The sequence below is a fragment of the Saccostrea cucullata genome, unplaced genomic scaffold, assembly GCF_032062105.1.
Source record: "Saccostrea cucullata isolate Sc308-1 unplaced genomic scaffold, CSIRO_AGI_Scuc_v1 ctg499, whole genome shotgun sequence".
NCBI lineage: Eukaryota > Metazoa > Mollusca > Bivalvia > Ostreida > Ostreidae > Saccostrea > Saccostrea cuccullata.
In genome coordinates this window covers 251,022-273,137 of record NW_026926402.1, presented here as the reverse complement: position 1 = coordinate 273,137, position 22,116 = coordinate 251,022, and the positions used below count along the sequence as shown (strand labels likewise).

General features: G+C 32.6%; 1 protein-coding gene across 1 annotated transcript; it reads left to right on the top strand.

Annotated features, from left to right (window-relative positions):
* Positions 1 to 764: 764 nt before the first annotated feature.
* On the top strand, positions 765 to 11,423 carry LOC134271588 (uncharacterized). Its single transcript, XM_062753790.1, has 2 exons — positions 765 to 826; positions 10,905 to 11,423. Exons 1-2 carry the CDS (start codon positions 768 to 770, stop codon positions 11,359 to 11,361), a joined length of 516 nt encoding a protein of 171 aa, XP_062609774.1. The 5' UTR covers positions 765 to 767; the 3' UTR covers positions 11,362 to 11,423.
* The last annotated feature ends 10,693 nt before the right edge of the window (positions 11,424 to 22,116 follow it).

The following is a 22,116-nucleotide window of genomic DNA, read 5'->3' as shown; positions in this document are numbered from 1 at the left end:
ATTTTACATGGTTAGGTGATGAAGAGGCGAGTATGTTATTGAAAAATTCCTTCATATATATTGCTTTGAATTTTCAACCTTATAGTTCTTAATGACAAGTGGTAAAGACATCCAATTAAACTGTATTCATTTTAAACAACCGGTAAGACTGACTTTTATATCTGTCAATCAATTATGTTCACCAATTTTGAATTCTTTTGAAAGAACAGGGTAATACTTTCAGGATCATGTCGGTCTATTCATCAATGACAAATATTTAGACCATTGATCTTTATATTCTATGTCAATGATTATCCGGATTGGTTAATCACTTAATAGCTCACATCTTAAAGCTCAAATGTATGCTAATGATATAACTCAGAATTTGTTAGATAAGAACATAAATGTTTTTGGAAAAATAAAATGCATATTGATTGGATGGAGAAAAACAAGTTAACAATCCATCTTTAAAACTTCAGTGTATGTTTATTGGCACTGAGCAAAGATTAAGAATCTGTAGGAATCTATATATTCAAGTTGGTAGCATAAATGTTGAAAATTTATCTATTTCAAAATAACATGATGTTAACATTGACAGGTGTCTTACATGACCTGAAAAGAAATATACAGACAGACGAAGGTAAATCAATATCTCAACTCTACTTCAAAGCGGGGTATATGACTTGTATACACAAAGTAAACAAAAGTAGAATTTCCATGCTAAGGTACAAGGTACTACAATTTTAGATTAATGCAAATAAAAGTATCAAATCTATTTTAGGAAAAAAATGTCTTCTGGAAAGTTTACCAACATTACTGTTTCATCAGAAAATGTGACGCAATACAGGTAAAAGAAATATTCATAGACTAACAAAATATACTTCCGTTTTCAATAGTTATATATAGTACATGTAAGGTGTTTCTCGGCATAATGTAGATTTTTTTATGAAATATACAAATGATCTCTCTTAATTGACGGAGACGTGTAAATTATTAGGAAACATGTGGGTACAACCCATTCAAGTTTCAATAAACATCTCGATGTCATTCTTATCTCATAGAAAACTGGAAGGAAGACCCACTCGTTGCTCGCAACGTGATTGGATCTACTTCTTTGATTCTTTTTTCACAAATTTTGTGCGGAAGATTTCTCGGAGATGGTTCAATCGATTTGCTTGAAATTTTACAGGTTAAAACCTGTACTTTAAAAGTTAATTCCCTCCATTCCGCTTTCAGTAAAGTACGTACTTCTTATAGGTAGTTATCGTCCTTTAATTAAAATTCAGAGGACTTACTTGTCTGCGATGAAACTTAAAAAACGGCTTAACTTAGCTAAATGTTCTGTGATGATAGATGATTTTGCTATTTTGTACCGTTTATAGATACTGTTGTTGAATAAAAATTCAGAGGTTCTTATGCCTTTCCGAAATATTTGCAAAACAAAATAGGCGCGGTATCCTGATATTAGCATCGCGATGACGTTGTTGACATGTTGACGTAAATAAAATTATATATTTGCGAGCTTAGAAATAGTCTTTAAACAACAATATTTATGGATTTGATGCTTGTTCCGTTAATTCTCACTCTCTGCCATCAGCTTATTAATAAGTCATATCTGACAGAAGAACGAAAGACAACTCTGCAAGGGAGATTGGTTTACTTCCAGAAATAAATGTCTTCATAAACAAATCTATCAGAATTTAATATATAGACTTTATTTCGTTATAAAAAAAAGTTGAGATAAATGTATAACGGAATAAATGTCTTCATAAACAAAACAATAAAAATTCATTTTATGTACTTTATTCCGTTAGAAATAAGTTGAGATAAATGTATAGCGGAATAAATTCCACGGTCTTCGAAAACAAAATTATCAAAATTCTATATACCCCGGTATGCGCATTATTGTCCCCAGCTTGAAAAGTGGGGGATATTAATTTGGGTTTGTCCGTCCGTCCGTCCGTCCGTCTTTCTGTCTGTCTGTAAAGCTTTCGTTTCCACACGATATCTCGAGAACCCTTTGAGCTTTTGCAATGAAATTTTGCATAGCAACTCCCTATGGACTTAAGAAGACCCCTATTGATTTTGAGGTCAAAAGGTCAAAGATCAAGGTAATAAATAAGCAAATTCTGTCTGTTAAAAGACTTTCGTTTCCACACGATATCTCTAGAACCATTTGAGCTATTACAATGAAATTTTATGTAACAACTCCCTGTGGCCTAATGAAGACCCCTATTGATATTGAGGTCAAAAGGTGAAAGTTCAAGGTCGTAAATTTATACATTTTGTCTGTGTTTAATACTATTATTTCCGGGCGATATTTCAGGAAGATTTTGAGCTTATGCAATGTAATTTTATATCAAAACTTCCTAGGACGTCTCTCGCCCCCCTCAAAGTGCCCCGCCCCGTTTGTTTTATTAGTATTTATAGTATATATATATATATACATGTCGCTATTTTTAGCGCAGGGGCATGAGGAGAGTTATTGCGTATAAAACAGGTTCTCGGCGGACTTTATGTTCTAATTACATCTATTATAACTGTTTAATAAAGGATAAATAAATCAAACACCATGGATTGTGTAAAATTTTGAGAATACCGAACATGAAAACATGAATATATACATGTTTGTGACTTCACTACTGCATATACTTCACCTCATGTACAGCGATTCCGTCGCCTAGTAGTTATGTCTCTCGCTTCAAATGTGAGAGGTCCCGGGATCGAATCGCGGTCGAACCTTTTTTTTTTTTTTTTTTTTTTTAAATAATTTTTTTTTCTTTTTACTAAATGATAGTATTCAGCATGTGAAATGAAAAATTTATGAGGTTATAAAATCATCATTACAGTGTGATAAAAATTCCATATAAAAAAATCCTCTATACACATAATGAAGAATAAGCAATCAAATCTTTACATGCAGATTGACATACATGTATTTTATTTGCTTCAGTATACATGTATACATTTAATAATTCTACAAATTCAGTGAGGGGGAGCCGACTTTTTCCCTAAGCGGGGGACATGAATTCTCTGAATTAGCTTGTTCCGTTTAATATCTTCATTTACGGAATAAATGCTATCCATTGCGATTACATGTAAATGCACAATACATTTTGGCACTCTCATTTATTCCTTTTCTGATGATTTTCATTGACTATAATAAAGTAACATATTTAAAATGTTCATATCGGATATTTTATTACTGCACGGATTTCAATGTACAGTGTATTCCAGAACAGGTTAGGAAGTAAAAGTCCTTTGTATGTACGTTGCGTGACAGTGTAAAGAAATCCCGCACGCTTCTGTATAGGTTAAATATTGAATGAGTCGCTTATCATGATCTTCTACTACATTTTTAAAAAAACTGAATGCATTGTGATACCAAAAAATATGTTGTATTCTTCTCTCTTTGTGGAGCTTGTGATCTTGATATTTGGAAACGTCGTCTCTCTATATATATTCATGTAATTGGCATCGCGATGCTAATTAGTTTGGAGGCATTTTATCCAGTAAAACGTGCCATTGTAAGAGTGAATCCCCCCACCCCAAACTCCAAGCCCCATTTTTTCTGATGGTATTCCCCAAAGAAACTCTTTTCCCGGGAATACTTCCATTTGTGGAGCTTATAATTTTGATATTTGGAAACGTCGTCTCTCTATATTAACTTCTGTTATTTGCATCGCGATGCGAATTAGTTGTGAGTATTTAAAATGCCCTTCGTCTATATATATATATATATATATATATATATATATATATATATATATATATATATATAAAGCACATTTTACAACAACTCTTAAACTAACATAACTGCCCTAAGTGAAGAAATATTAATATGAAAGCATAAAGAAATTTCACTTTTACATGGATACCCACTTCCGCCCCAGCCCGGGGTTGAACTTTCGACCTTCCGAATCTGTCTCCTAGCAGTGCAGGAACAGCGCGCTAGACCGCTCGGCTATCTAGGCAAGTTATAAAACTTGCTTTCGATTCCGATGGAATTCTCAAGGCGCTGCCCTACACTACACGGTCATTGAGAATAGAAGTGAGATACAGTTATTTGGACATTAGTTTTAACAGATGATTGTTACCAATACATGTTGTAATGAAATTAATTATTACTTATAAAGCACATTTTACAATAACTCTTAAACTAACATAACTGCCCTAAGTGAAAAAAATATTAATATGAAAGCATAAAGAAATTCACTTTTACATGGATACCCACTTCCGCCCCAGCCCGGGGTTGAACTCTCGACCTTCTGAATCTGTCTCCTAGCAGTGCAGGAACAGCGCGCTAGACCGCTCGGCTATCTAGGCAAGTTATAAAACTTGCTTTCGATATATATATATATATATTATGTACATTTATATATACAATTTCAAATCTACTGATGAGCCCGCATGGGGCGAAAGCGCTTTAGATAAAAGTTTGAGTTTATCATTTGAATTTGGATTTTATATATATATATATATATATATATATATATATATATATATATATATATATATATATATATATACTTCTGTTATTGGCATCGCGATGCTAATTAGTTTGGAGGCATTTTATCCAGTAAAACATGCCGTTTTAAGAATGATTCCCCCCAAAAAACTCTAAGCCCCATTATTTCTGATGGCACCTCCCCAAAGCAACCCTTTTCCAGGGAATACTTCCCTTTGTGGAGCTTATAATCTTGATATTTGGAAACGTCGTCTCTCTATACAGAGAAAGACCGACATCTTACTAACGAACGTAACGAAAAACGGGGATCAGTCAATGTAGTGTATTGTATTCGCGGTTGGATTATTAATTTCTTCAATTTTATTGGAATTTCGATAGAAAAAAATCCCCACAAGATACCTCAAATCCACGTCTTGTGGTAGTCGCTATCGTGACGCTACAATACATTTCAATGGACATTTAAACGAGCAAAGGGGTTCGAGAAGGGAAATGAAAGAAAAATTTAAAAAATGTCATTCTGTGGCATGAAATTAAAAAAAACATAATTATAGTATGTGCGGATGTAGTAGGGGTCGAAGGGGGGGGGGGGACGGGATACTTTACGAAGGGGGGTCGGGACAATAAGGAGTTATGGTCTAAAATTAAATTGCAAAAACCTAAAAACTTTAAAGAAATTCTTGTCAAAAAACTATATGCTGCGAAAATAAAATTTATATGGCTTAAAGGCTTCTCGAGATATTGCTCGAAATTAAAGTGTAACAGACGGACAGAATTATAAGACGAACGGACAGACCGCATATAATATCCTCAATAATATCCTCAACTTTCGGGGAGGGGGGGGGGGCAGCGCAAAAATGGAAGTTTAGTGAATTGTGTTTTTGACATATTTTAAGATATATGAGAGCAAGTTCCATATTAGCATGCCATCATAGGACATATTCCCCCCTCCCCCAATCCCTGGAATATATATAAATCCGGGTCCAAATTTTTTTCCTTTCTTTCATTTTATAACATTTATAATTTACAACATACAATAATGATACCTGCAGTTAAAAAGTCAGAGGGGATTAAAAAAATAAAAAGTGAATTCCATGTACCTTTTTGGATTTTTCATATGAAATACATTGTAAATATGTACTAGACGGTTAATTTATAAAAGAAGACAAATGTAAGTATCTTGGGACCCGGTATGTATATTGGGGGTGGGGAAGTTGTTTGGTCTACAAGCACTTGTGATAAGCATATGTGTGCACATACTTTTGAAGGATGCCATGACAACTAAGTGACAACTACGTTTTCAAATTATTCATACTTTTAAAAGTCCGTATATATTATTGTCGGTATTCTTGAATCCGTCTTTTTTTTACAACTGGAAGGTGAATATATATTTTTCCTTACAAATGAAGCAAGTTATAATTTCGGTTATAGTATTTATATGTATATTGGACCTCCGGTAAAAATAACTGTGTGCGTTCTAAAGTATTACATGTAAGTGTATCTTCTAATTTTATATTTTGACGAATAATGCTTGGGTTAACAAACAATTACTTAGTGGAGCATAACTTTAACACAAAGAAAAGAACTTTACCACTGCACCACCCTACAAAAATGCATATTTTCAGCCTTTTTTATAATCCACACATACTGTGTATAAACAGATAAACATGTACACACGGTCATATATAGGAACAGGATTGAGGGGTTGGGGATAAGCCCTCCTCCCCATAATGAAGTCGATGAATAAACAATGTAATACTGGTATTATAGAAAACTTAGCTACTGTATACTTGTGCCCCTTCAATAAAAAAGATCTTTCATTTTGGCTTCCCAAGAAATTGTTTGGTTGTGACTCTAAACTTTTGGTCCCCCCCCCCAAATGAAATTGATTGCTTCAGGCCAGTTACATATATATAAATGCAGCCCAAGATAATTAAGTTAAGATCGCCGATTAATACATCATCTAAGAAGATACTGTCTACCATGAATGCTCGTTTATTTCTTTGAAGTGATATTTTAATAAATCTAAAAAAGAATCTCTCTCTCTCTCTCTCTCTCTCTCTCTCAGATCAATACAAGACACTTTATAAAGCACACAACCTATTTACTTCATTGCACGGATTTATTTATTTTTCAAGCTGTAAAAAGTAACCTTTCCCCATATGAACAAGGCGCACACTACGATTACTTTGTATCCGTTTAATTACTGACGCATGAAAACGTGTTTCCTAATCCATCTAGAGTATTATGGTGTATTTTTTTTTCTATTTGTTCGCTTTTTAAAACATTGAAAGTGATTCCAAAAGATTTAACATGAGCAATTTTCAAATACAACGTGGTTAAAACACTATCCGTTCTACTTTACACATATACTTATTTCTTTCGATTTTAAACTTTATATGGGTACAATCACTGGTCCCGAGAAAACTATCGAGATACGGAAAGTTTGGGAGAGTTACGTTCGTCAGTGTTTATTTTATATACTCCTCTTATTAGCATCATAGAATTATATTTGAGTATTTAAAATGCTCTTCGTTTCTCTATAAATACTCCTGTTATTGGCATCGCGATGCCTATTAGTTTGGAGGTATTTTATCCAGTAAAACATGCCATTTTAAGAGTGATCCCCCCCAAAAAAAACACCAAGCCCCCATTTTTTCTGATGGTATCCCCCAAAGAAACCCTTTTCCCGGGAATACTTCCCTTTGTGGAGCTTATAATCTTGATATTTGGAAACGTCGACTCTCTATATACTCCTGTTATAAGCATCGCCATGCGAATTAGTTTAGAGATATTTAAAATGCCCTTCGTATCTCTTTATATAGTCCTGTTTTAACATCGCGATGCTAATTAGTTTGGATGTATTTTATCCAGTAAAACGTTTCATTTTAAGAGTAATCTCTTCCTAAAAAAATCTCCAAGCCCAATTTTTTCCGATGGTGTTCCCCAACGAAACCCTTTCCTGGGAATACTTCCCTTTGTGGAGCTTATAATCTTGATGTTTGGAAACGTCGTCTTTCTTTATAATTATACTCCTGTTACTACATTTAGCTCGCGTTGCGAATTATTTTTGAGGTATTTAAACTCATTTTTTTCTTCAAAATTTTATTTTCAACAATTTCAAAATCATTCAATATTGAAATATTGACACATTTAACGCTTCTGACGTTACGTCAAACACGTCAAAATTATTAGCATTGCCATGCTAATAACAGGATAATGCCACAAAATATTAGGTGCCAACCTTTCAAATCATTTACAGAGACATTTAGCAGAAACTGAAAGTTTACATACAAGGTGTGATCAAAAAGTTTGCGAACTATCTCTATATCTACAAAACCAAAATTCAAATCAGAAAATAATTTGGTACACACATAGCCATACACAAGTTCCATAAATAGCAAATGCTGAATAAAGTTTTGCTCCTGAATTGCGACAACACAATGTGATCAAAGTACTGAAAGTACTGAAAAGCGGTTAGCATGCTTTCATCGAATATGTACAGTGTACAATAACAAAAAATGCATTGAATGATGACATGAAAGTAAGCATGCATATCTTTTTCTAATGTCATCAGCGAAGAAGCAGACACGCTGAATTTTGTAGTACTTAACTAAATGGTAAAACCAATAACATCCCAGACTGATGTCACAAATGTTTGTCTCAAAATATCAACCTGAGATTTTCTGTTTGAAAGACAGGAAGTTCAATTTCAAAAATTTCTCCCTAATTGTCTCCATTATTGGCGTCCAAAAGTGCTCAGAACGAAAAAAAAAATTATGTTGATGTTGCAAATTTAATTGGCTTTCATGGTCTATTGATTCTGAAATTAGGTAACTGTAAAGGCTACTATAGCAAATAACTCTAAAAGAAAATAAAATGATAATTCAAATTCTTTAGATTAATTGGTTTGGAGTACTGTACATAGATCTTTAGCTGGCTAGTCTGAGAAAAACGGATGGACGAGCAGAGAATTAATTAATTTCAGAGAGCTTCAGTTTCGTAGGCTCACTGCGGGTCAGCAGGTGTGACCTGTCATTGGGGATGCTTACTTCTAGGCACCGGAACTTTCAAGGATCCGTTTTTCTTTTGAGACCGATCACTGTTCATTCTGTATTTCAAAAATAATCATTCATTAGATATAATTTTCAATTTGTGCTAATTGGCAAGATTTTTCATGCCTCTTTTTTCTGTGCACATTGGGTTCAAATATGATATTTCTCGCTATACATTTCTTCCTAAAGTTTAAATCTAACGCGTTGATAATGTTATCAGCTAAACTTCATGCTGACTTCGAATTTCGTCACAGGGCCCGATCGCCATCAGCTGATGTCACGGAAATTTAATCTCGACACCAAATGCTCCTATACATAAACTTTTTAATACAACAATTATAAATTAATTTCAATGACAAACAAAATCAGAAAAAAATTAAAAACCGACAGATTATGTTGTTTTGATAGTCTTGATTCTATTTAACATATGTTACATGTGTTAGAAACAAATCATAGGTACTAGGTAGAGGCTTTGTTGAAGTTTCCGTTGTCGATAGGTAGCGCCTTATGGAAGTTTCCGGTGTCGATAAAAATCGGACACATGCCATAAAGCGGCTAGCGAAGCTAACCGCTTAAAAATCAGTCGCACTCGTCCCTTGGAAGTAGCGTATAATAATTTGGTCACAGTTTATTAAGACAAAGGACTTCCTATAAATTCAGTCAATGATTGGATTGGTCGTTTTATTGAAGGACATCAGAACTGATATAAAAGATATATGTTATGTTGCCCAATGAAAGCAAGTTGAAAAAGAGACGTCCAACTTACACTTTGTAAAATAGTCGAATATTTTAAAAATAATATAATTATTAAATACCTAAGATATCGTTAATTTTAGATTTACAACATATTAGATATCATAAAAGGAGGCACCCATTCTCTATCCATCTTGAATAAACGTTTCTACCGAGACAAAAGATTTGGGTTTTGATAGTCACCATGCTTATTTTTGGAAAGTATATTCTTATCCACCCATTCTGTTGCCGAGAGTTGACCATTTCTGAGAAAACGACTGATCTTGTTATGAAGATAAACATAAATGAATAGAAATTTAAAACTCAGAAAAATTCTTTTAGCTTTTGTGACAGAACGCTTCGAAGGGGGTCACGTGACCGCCTAGACCATGTGATTCGCGCATGCTCAGAACGGTGCCAAATGTGCAGTGAAATCGGACAGGACTTTTTTAAAATATACTCAACACTGGAACCAAATATTGTTTCTTTTCTGGAAGTTATTAAATTAGTTTGTCAACTTTTTTATCGCCCTCGTATTGTCTGATATATATTAAGAATATCTTTGGTTCAATATATCAAAATAGAATATGTCCATTTTCAGGATATTACACGTCAAAGATATAGCATTCTGACCCTTTTGATCCATATTTAATATATATACCTTAAATTCAAAATATATATTTGTAGATTGTTAAGATAAACTATCCTGCTTTAGTAATTTAAAAAGAAATTGTAATCATTAAATAGTTGTCAACTAAAGTTTTTTTTGTTCCCATCATCCCCTAAATTGAAAGGACATCTTGATGTCGGCTTAAATCTTCTATGGTTTAAAAGATCATTTTTCCAACAAATATTCATTATTATTATCATTTCTGGGGTACATGTATTAGCAAACAATTGTTTAGGAGCTAACCCTTCAATTTGTATGTGTACGGCGGAAAATTTTAAAAGTGAAAATAAAAAAACAAAATAATAAGAGAATCATTTTCCACTGAAGACTAAAAACCATGAAAAGAAAAGTGAAAAAGATATAACAAAATTATTGTTGGGTCTTCCATTGTACAAGAAAAACCCTAACAGGAAGGTCTTCAGCTTAAGGACAGATGATACAAACAAACCGTTGTCAAAAAATTTGAAAATAATAACTTTGGTCATGTTTAAATGAATAGCATGTATTGAATAAGTTTCACTGCGTAGTATTTATTTTTTATTCAAAGTTGCACAAAAATGGAATTCAAAGTGAAAAATATTTGATAGAATAAGGATGGTATCAGAAGGGTAGAATTTTGAACAGGATATACTTTTTGAATTTCTTTATATTCTAGAAATTTATTATTTGGATCATTTGCATTGAAATTAGGTCAAAAAATATATACCAATTCAATCATCCATTTTTTGTTTGTACAAATGTATCATCTCTCCTTAAAACAGCTAATTATAAAAAAAAGACGGAAAACAATAAGATATCTGCCGATGGAAGTCGGAAGACGGACCGTTTCCTTAAAAATCCTGCCTTATGTCTGTTTATATGAGTAAATTATATTTTTAATTTTCTAGTATTTTCTTTTTTAATTTCTAAGTTTTAATCAGAATATTTTATTAATCTTTTTGATGGCAAATTGTTTCACGTCGTTTTGGTTGTTTACATAAATATTTATTAATATCTATTGTAGTTCTCTAGAGCCTGGGGATCAATTAGCAGTTGAGGGAGAGATGTCGGGTATTGATTACTACCACCATGGTATTTTCATCGGTCACAAAGAAGGTATCATCGATTTTGGTGGACCGGACAAAAAGAGTGCAACGGTGAGGCGAGTTGATCTGCTTCAATTTACTGATTACGGAAGAAGAAGACTTGTAAGAATTACCTATCCTGAGAAAGATCAATGCCTTCCTCCGGAAGATGTCGTTTGGTACGCAGAAGGGTTGTTCGAAAACCCGCATATTTGGGGACCATATGACATCATAAAAAACAACTGCGAACACTTTGCTACAAAATGCAAAACTGGCATTGCAGTATCTAATCAGGTCATTCAAAAAATTAGAGATTGCATTCAAAATCCTTTTCAAATTTTCAAATATGCGGTGTCTTCATCCAAAATGTCTTCTGGGTCTCTTTCTCGGAAATGAAAACCTAATCAGTCTGAAATCCCAGTATGCTAATCATTGCTTGGAATAATTAAGAGATTTCAATAGTAAAACTTTTTCTAAAGAAAAATTCCATAAACAAACTTTCTAAGATATATAATCGAATTACAGTTCTCCCCCTTGAATAATATAGATATATGAATAATAACATCTTAACCTTGATTGTATTCTATTTCTTTCAAAACGACATTTGTACTCTGTACTATGTATACAGATCTCTGTACTAAAATAATTATTTCTCATATTTCATTATTGTACATGCCTCTCGGATATAAATTGAATAAAAATAAATCATTTCTATCTTGTATCTTATATATTTGAAAACAATCGTTTTTTCGGTCACGCATGGTCAGTTGGAATATTGCTTTATCTTACTGTCCGTCGTCGTGCGACACTTCAGCTTCTTTTCTGAGGCAACCAAATTGATTTTAGGATAAACAATGTAAGGTTGAAGAGAAATAGTATAAAGGAATTTCATTTTTCCTCCCCCGGTCGTTATTGGATTTCGAAAATTCTTAAAATTCCTTACATCAGATGCAGCATTTTTGAGAGCACCGATTTTCAGATTAAATCAAAATCAAAATATCGAGAACCTTAGCTTTTGAAAGTCCCTTTGTGCCTGAATAAGTTGCACCAGAAACCATCGAAAGAAAATGAATTCCAAATATTTTAGGACTTTGGCAAAATCGGGTCATTTTGCCTGTAAGATTTGTAAAATAAGTGTACAAAAATTTGCCTTCAAAAAATTAAGCATTTTTTTTTATATAAATCATATCCATCCAAAAATATATACATTTATGACAAAACCATTATACATTTTTCAGGGTTTTGTTCCTCTATGCGTTTTTTTTAAAAAGTATATATATAAAGACAGGATCAACATTCTTCGTAAAAGGCGACGTTTTCGGAAAAGATGGAACAGAGAGCAGTGATAAAATTCAGCGCATACACTAACAGAAAATATAGTAAAGGAAGTCATTCTTAAGTATTAAGTGAATACTAGCATAAGACCATCGGACCGAACGAACAAAACACAGGATGACTTGCGTGGAAAACACAATCATTCAGAGATTGCTGCGCTGAAAAAATGAATTCCCCATTGACCATATTTTCGTAAATAAAGCCGTTTTTACTCGTACAGAGGTTTGATGATTTGATTTGTAGTATTTGAAACAGGATTTACGTACCGTTCGTAAAAGGGACATTACATTATAAACATTATGTTTGGTGTTTAGTATACAAGGTCTTTTGGTTATCCTATTTTTTGTGCACAAAAATATGTATTTTTTTAAAGTAGTTGTTCTTTTATTTGTACGCATATGTGAATTAATGCTAAGCGCACTATCATTTCTTTATTTTGATGTGAATCTAGAAATCATTTAAGGGGGGACCTATGTCCGAAAAGTCTTCGTGTGAAATTTTCAAAACTTTGACATTTCTTTCATGGCCACTTGCTCTTAATTTTTAGGTATTAAAAACAATACCTTTATATGCTTATTTTCACACAGGAGCACGTGCAAAAACAGTGTGAAATGCTAAAAATAGATTATTTTCAGACATTACTGTTCTACCCCAAATATGCGCTAAAAAGAACCAAAAATGTCAAATCACATTTATTATCAACAGGTATATAAATTATATGACTTGTATCTTTAAAATAAAGGTAAATTCATTGTAATTAATCTCGCATGAAAAATTATAATGGAGCACAATGTAAGTATTACACCATTTTTCTTGTCGTATTTTTTACAATTCCGACATGCATAATAGGTAATATCTTAAAAAGTCTTTGTGTGAAAATGTTGTAATTCATATTTTTTGAAAGAAATGAATTATCTCTTTATTTTAACAAAGAAAAAAGTATACCTTTATGATAAAATTAACGAGAAATATGAAGTTTTCTTTTATTTTCGTACTCTTGTGTCATAAATTTGACCTTTCTGCACTAAGACAAAGGTAAGGAAGCTTTGTCAAACATCTGAATATAAAACTATTTTGCGGAAAACAAGTATTTTGTTTTAAGTATTAACAATTTACACTGATTTAATCTTTTCTTTTTCATTCCAATCATTCTGCCCCCCCCCCCCACTCTTCCCCGTCAACAACCAACACCTCTCAGAACTAGGAATGACTTTATACAATTAAATCTAAATGTACTAGTCAATAAACAAATAAAGGTACAAGTACATTTCTTATTTTTTCTTAGTTTTATCGAGAAAATACAATTAATGGTAAACAAAATTAAACATATTTTCCTGATTTAAGCCGCTTTCTTTGCTGAATTTTATTTTATCTTTTTGTACTTATATTAGCATACTATTGAGGTATCTTTTAACAACTGAAATTGCTATAAATAATCAACCAAAGGAAGAGGATTCTAATATTAACAAACTCCATAATTCAAATAAAACTGCTATTAATGATGTATAAATTTTCTTTTTGTAAGTTGTGTACGTTATTAAATGTTAAGCCTATATCACTGCTGCAAAAGTCAACAGGTAAAACCCAACGTCGCTATTGTGACGTCACATAACGCTGCTTTGACGTAGAACGACATAGGTCCCCCCTTAACTGTATTGTCTTGTACTAACTAACGCGTTGCATCATGTGCTAAACCCTGACTCATGTATAGGCATATAATATACAGTATAAAATATCTTTGCAAAATATTCTGCAATTATGACACCTTCCTCATTTTGATTATTAATTCTCAGAGCAAAGCAGATAACAAAAAGTACAACAAGAGTGGATCCCATAGCAACTGAAATACATATAGCAGCGCAGTACAGTTAAGGTGCGCAATGGAAATATCGACTAAATTTTGTATTTAAAAATGTATTCGTAATCGGGATGGCGATTATTTTTAGTACACTATTTATATCGGATAATTGTAATTATGATTAATAACGAGGACAATTATATTTTATATTTAGGCTAGTCACATGATGCGACAGTCACGCGATTTTAGCACAGTTACTTGAAGTATTGATGTTACATATAAATACCACTAGTGCAAGGGCATAACAAAGTTAAATTTCCAAGTTTAGTATATTAAAATTTTCAATACGCATTATAGTTTCTAAAAAGTGCTGCAATCCTGTTTAAATTCTGCATTTTCATTGTTAAAATTATACTTGTATGACAGGATGCTATATTTTTTGCTGGTCAGCGGCATGAAATATTGATATAATTAAATTGTTTTTAAGATTTTATCAGGATCGCAGCAATTTTCAGATACCTTAATAGTTCTATAGTTGAAATGTAAAAGCTTACTTAGATTACTTCCATAGAATGTATGCCCTTGCACTAGATCGATTTATTAAGACCCCCACATTACCCTCCGATGTACAAGTTTGCATACAAATATACGGCAGTGTCAATGTAATACGTCATGAACAGAAAATATATTAATAAAATAGTGAAGAAGACATTAAATTCAAGTAATTGGTCCATAGAACATCTGTAAATAATATTTTATTTAATTAGAGAATACATATTTTGTTGAGAAAAAATTACTTGATCTGTCTCTCAATGCATACCAATAACGTCACGTTGTAAGAAATGACGTCATATTGACAAGTGTATTGCGATCAGTGACTTGTTTATAACTTGTTATGTTGAATTTAACTTACGACAAAACAACACGCTGTAGTAAGTTTTCATGTAGTGTGATGATTTCTTACTGGTTAAATTAGCAGATAAACTCATTTAGTGGTATTTTAAAGAAATGTTGTATGACGTATATTGTGTATGATGTCATAGTCAAGTTTTCCCGTATAAGGTCGGCTCCGCCTCCTTTTTGTAACCTTAACTGTGCTGCGAGGCGCGTATTGATAAAATTCTAAAGTGATATTAAATGTTTTTGACAGTTTTAAAACTTATCCCTTTTTTTCAAAATAGAAATGTTATTTTCATCTTTAAACTTTGAAAGGGTACAGTATTGTTAACATAAAAAATTCTTACCTTTTAAAATTTTAAATGTTAAAAATATGTACATAATACAGATAATAAAATGAACTTACAAAAATCTCTAAATGGGGTAAACGAGAGCTTATTTTACGATCTTCGTGTGGAATGCTTGTTCCTACATCAGAAAACAAGGAAACAGGGACTTAGATAAATGATAAAGATAAAATTCAAGTCATTCGTAATTTTTCTAGTCGATACAATGACCTTGTCAGCAAATACATTTTATCAATTTATTATTGAGTCAAATGCCGACTGAAGTTTTTCATTCTAATTGCAAGGCCATTATTTACACATTGAGTTGCCTACTAAGTTTTATGCGTTATTTTCTAATCATGACAAGGAGCGCATACGGCGGGTGAGACCGGTCAGCTGGGAATGCTCATTCCTTCATGGCACATGAACCCACCTCTGGTATTTTGGAAGTCCGTGTTTACTCTAATTTGTATTGACTAATTAAAGACTTTTGAGGTTGATTACTGTTTGTTATCTCCGTATATTTCATACTACAGTTCTGTATAAGAAAGCAAATTGAATATTGCATCCATTTTTGTTCTATTTCCTGTGCTTATGCAAGGTTAAACACTCAGTGATAAAAAAGGCTAAAAAAAATTACCTTTAAATTTTCCAACGAAGCAGGAAATTCAGTAAATTAGCGCTTAATACCTACAACAAAAATGCGTTTTGTAATAGAGTCCCAAGAGCCTTATATTAATGCCCAAGGGGCAGTGAAAATTAAATAAACATTTTTGTCCCCTTCACCAATGAATGTTATATGCCAAATTGGTTAAGTAAATTCAAAGAAGCAGTTGAAAATGTTTAAATATTAAGAGACTACGACGGACGAACACATATATATAACACTGGGTCACGTGAGTAACCCAGATGTCCTATGAATAAAAAAAAGACATGGTTATTATGACTATTAAGTATCTTCCAAAAAGAAATGCGAGCGCTGAAATCAGTTTAATAGATTAATTAAAGTAACTGCAGCATAAATTCTTTTGCATTTTAATACTTTGTTTGAAACGCACATAATTTATGATGCTGGTATGGGACTGCAAATTCTTTAGTAACAGTTTAAGTCCTACAAACTGACTAGAAGGGATTTCGAAAACAAATTAATTCTGTAATAGATTAAGTAAAAGAGGATAGCTGGATGGATCAATGACATAATATTTGAATATTCCTAATCTCGGGGAAACCCTGAAGCATCCCAGATAATAACACCCCATAAAATAAACTTCTTTGTGGTAAAATTACCTCTATTCACTATCTCCATTCATTGCATTTTGTTGAGTCGATTTGTCTCTGATTTGAAAACAACGAACAGTCTAATTTTATCAAGTATTTGTATAATAGTTATTACAAATACTTACAAATACTAGAATTGTGTTGAAGGTGAGCGGGAAGGAAGGGTACAATTCTGTTCGCCATGCTAATTTTATCTTTGACGAGACAATTTGAGGAGTTTATTTCGTCAAGTTCATGTATTTATAAAATTACACAATGTCCAACACGTTGTTCTGCTCTAAATGCAAATTGTATAAAAATGTTTATCTTTTAAAATTAACATAGAAGTGCATTTATCTCAAAAGGACGACTGCACAGAAAGGCACTTAGAAATTTCGGCAAAATAAATTTAAAAGATAAGAATGTTTGTTTTAATTGTAGGAATCCGAATGGCCAATGTCGTCAATGAAACATCATACTACCTTCAGCAAGCTAAATAATAGAGAATAATTAGATGCCTCACAATAAATTCTCAAATATAGCATATTCCCAAAGATGACAAAGACAAGAAATTTTGATTTTTTTCTTTTAAAAAATATGGGCAAAAATTAATGACTCAATATTATTTCTAATAATTTTTGTAACTTAGTCAAGGTTTACGGGTCTCTATCCCGGGCCTCAATATTATTGGTTCTATGCGTTAGCAACGGAACTAGTCGGTACTTAAATCCGAACATATAAATTGATGAGATCAACCATTGCTTTACGATTATCATTGGCTACGTCTACCGGTTTTTGTTATATGTTTATTGTCATTTCTTTTGTTTGAAACCTTTCCAAATGTTAGGTACGCTGTAGTATTGTGTTTATTTGATCTGTTTAGGAAAGGATATAAAAGAAATATATGCGGTATATTGCATATATTTGGTCCCATAATATTAAAATTTTAAAATATTCTTAAAATGTGCTGAATTTCATTAATTGCATGAACAATATGAATTTATAGAAAATATAATTTCAAAGTAGTTTATCGACAATTTTTGTTTTCATGACGTCACAAACTCGTTCGATTTTATATCATTTTTTAGAAAAAGGACGAAAATTGACAAAATTTCAACAGTTTAGCCATAAAATTTAAAGAGCGCAAGTTTGCTCAGGAACGACGTTTACAAATTTCATTGATATTATCATTTTGCATATTATATCAAAATATTGAGCCTGATTAGACATGCGCTCGATGATTTTTACTCAAAATATCGACGTAATATATAATTATATATATTTCTGTAGCAATCATGGACATCTGAAATTTACATTTTCGTGACGACATTTCAAACATATGACGTCATCGTCGATCAAACTATTCAGTGCTTTGAAGTCAGCATATACCCCCTGTTTTAGAACGTAATTAAAAAAATTCTCCGTCAAAGTTTGATTTGGGGGACAAAAATTGGTTTTTACCGATTTTTCACTAGTGTATCCTGGTAATTTATATACATTAAAATGGAATGTTACGTACCTTTTTTAATTCACAGGTATTATATAAAAAATAATTTCAACTGCGCAAAGAATAAATCACATGCATAAAAGTGCATTTCGTGAACTTTGATTAAATACGTGAATTACAGGCTAAACTTACATATTTTGATTTATACAAATATTTTTAATTTATTAAATTATTTCTTAAATGTCGTGAAACCCATAAATTGTTTTATAAAATCTCAATAACTTTAGATAAAAATAAAACGTTACATTTATGCAATCGCCATAGACACATATCTGTCCATGCCGCAGCCAGAGGTAAAAGGACATACATGTCCTTCCAGCAGACAGAAGGTTAACAAAAGAATGAAAAGACAACGACCTTAATAAGTGGAATAACTATAAGGTTTTATTATGAGGACGAAAGACCTTAATGATGACTATTATAAAAAGAACAGATGCCAAACAACATGTTTAATATTAAAAATAAAACATTTTAGAAATATTGTGGATCATTGAGTATGGTTGTGCCTCGGTTGACAATGATTCTCTTTGGGTGAAATATTTTGATGTTACACTCAACTACATGCAATATTTATAACATATTAAACTGTGTGTTACAACAGTGAACCATTCACGCATAAATTTTGTGCAGTCAATTAGTATATTTATACCCCCCGCTTGAAAATCGGGAGGGTACACTGTATATAGTAATCGGGATGTCCCTCCGTCCATCTGCCTGTCTGTTTCAGTTTGGGATTCCCATTTTTTAGTCGCAACCTCTCTCATACCACTGAATGAAATTTGATGAAACTTTCACAGAATCGTTATTACATATTTCCTTTGTGCACTTCCTATTTTACTTTTCTACACGACACATATTTTGGGTTTCCCTCAGCAAACATGGACAATGCCATTATATTCACATAAAATGCGGGGGTATTATTTCGTGAGCTCATTGGCCACAGTACCTCTAGTTTGGAATAGCATCTGTCATTAAGCAATGTTGATTGTTGTACGCTGCAAGGCATGATTACAGTATTCATGGTTTAGATTTTTTTAGGTATTTTCAACTGTTTCTCGACGAAATAGATTAAACATATCTACATGAAAGTATAATATATCAAATTATTTCAGCAATTTGTTCAAATATAAAGACTCTCATATCAAACGAAAACAGATACAAAGAAGATTTTTGTTTTTCAGTTATATGTGGTATGAATTTTTCCTTTAGATAATCTAAAAGGCAATGATATCAAAAGGTTATATGTTACTGTATAATTATCATGACGTGGAATAAAGAATCTGCGGGAATTAGGTGAGTCAATATGCCCAAAAGGATTTTGCACTCTGTAAATTTCATAGTTGTTCAATTTACCTAAACATTTAAACTTTGTACAACACTGTTCAAATGACAAAATCTATATTTCTAAACCTTGCGGTTATCGTAAGTGTATTTTTTAAAACGTGATGCTCTTCATACTGCGTGTTAATTGTTATATCAAATATGTTTTCAGGGGTTTAGGGATGCTACGCTTTACTTTTCCTTTAATTTGTTTTTGCTTACAGAACAACCAAAACGTACTTGTCTACCCTTGATTGGTTACATTTCAATCGTGTAATGTAGTCTTGAATTGAATGCATTAAAAATGGTATATAAAAATGTATATCTTAAAAACTTGTTTATTATAGGAAATATATTAAATGACCGTAAATAAATTCATCATCTTATATGTTCATTTTGTTTTTAGTGAAAAATATATTTATCTAAATTTCAACCTGAACTTTATAACTGGTGCTTCAACACTGCCGCTATGACTACTGAGCCACGAAGTCGCACATACATTGTCAATTGTGAATACCTCTTTTGTATTTTTTAAATTAAAACTTTTTTTCCCAGATAGCAAGACTATGTTGGGCCAACATTGGCAAAAGGTTGTATGGTTGGCGTTGGGGGAACAACGTTGGGCCAACGTTGGACCAATGTCACCATGCCAACCTTCACGACCATGACAGAATTCCTATGTTGGCCCAACGTTGGTCCAACGTTAGCAACTTCCATTCACTTTACTTCCCAAGGAAGGAGGGATGTTGATGTTGGCCCAACGTTGGCCCACTGTTTGTAATACACTCTTAAAGAAAGTGTCTTTTAACGTTGGTAGTAGTATGTTGGCCCAACGTTGGCCCGGTGTTTGTAATACACCCTTAAAGAAAGTGTCTTTTAAAGTTGGTAGTAGTATGTTGGCCCAACGTTGGCCCGATGTTTGTAATACACCCTTAAAGAAAGTGTCTTTTAAAGTTGGTAGTAGTATGTTGGCCCAACGTTGGCCCGATGTTTGTAATACACCCATAAAGAAAGTGTCTTTTAAAGTTGGTAGTACATGTAGTATGTTGGCCCAACGTTGGCCCGATGTTTGTTATACACCCATAAAGAATGCGTCTTATCAAGTTGATAGTAGTATGTTGGCCTAACGTTGGCCAAATGTTTGTTATACATCCTTAATAAAGTGTCTTATCAAATATTGGTAGTATTATGTTGGCCCAACCTTGGCCCAATATTTGTTATACACCCTTAAAGAAAGTGTCCTATCAAATGGGTAGTAGTATATTGGCCCAATGTTTGTAATATACCCTCAAATAATGTCTTATCAATTTGATAGTACATCGTAGTACATGTATGTTGGCCCGATGTTAGCACGAGTGATCTTTTGTTTAGGTGTTTCAAAGATGGGATACATGTATTTATATTGGGCAAACGCTGGCCCAATTATTATACTGCCAACTAAAGATGGTGTCAATTTTAGCTGCTGAGCTGACATTCTATGTCCATGCTTTTAATTGGATGACTGTTTTTGTTAAGATCTGATATATTCAACATTTTAAATTTTAACTTAAGTGATCACAGCACCAAAGAGTGTTTTATTATATTTTTTGAATTGTGCACATGCATGATTATTTATTTGAAATAAAACCCCTGAAATTATGAATTTTTTCATGAGCGTTGTATTCATGAGAATTTAGAGAAGACTGAATACGTTCTCAGGAACAGGATGTGAATGAAGCCTGCCCTACATATACATAAATCAAAATGACACAGCTTTATAATCAAATTGAAACAAAAGTTAGGCGTTCGCTATCACGTGACCAAACTGTGGAGTGAGCTGTCAGATTCAATTGCTCACAGGTGGTGATAATGCAGGGCAAGCAAGAAGAATTAAGTGAAATTTAAATTTGGGGATTATACACTTGCTATACAGCTGCATTTAGAAGCGATGTAAGTATATTTATTCTTATTTATTCAGGTTAACTGTTAAAATTGACTCGGAATTCATTCTTGTAATGTTTTTGCACACAAAGTTGTAAGTTGTTTCTATCTATCTAATTCTTAACTGTCTATTACAGACACGATTGTAACAAAGAAATTCAGTCAGAGACTGCAAGGAAAACAAATGTTGTGGCGGTACATGTAATTAACGATGAAATCGAAGACCATGCATAAAGAAGTGTGTAAAGTATGAGTCCGTATGACAAAGATCAAGATGAAGAAAACGGGAGGCGACGAAGGGACGGAAAAAGAGCGGGAATACAACAAAAGGACTATAATAAAGGAAGTGAGCCTTGATTAAAAACTTTTAATTGATAATTTTTCATACTTTACCTCTATTGTCTATTTTAAAATTTATTTTGTAAATTATGATTGAATTGATGTATATAAAATATTATCACAGTGAATCATTAGTAATGTTTTCATTGAACATGTCCATGTATGCATTATGAATGCAGATTTAATTGTGTATTAATTATTTTAAACAGTCATAAAATAGGTTTATGTAAAGAATCACTTAACCAATTGCAAATGTATTTCTTTGTAATACATGTAACTACGTTGGCCCAACAATTTGCCATCTGACATTTCAACAAAGGGCCAACGTAGGGCCAACCTAACCAAACAGTTATTAAGGTTGGCTGTTAGTTGGCATACACTAAAAACTACATTGGCCCAACAATATGCCATCTGACATTTCAACATAGGGCCAACGTTGGGCCAACCTAACC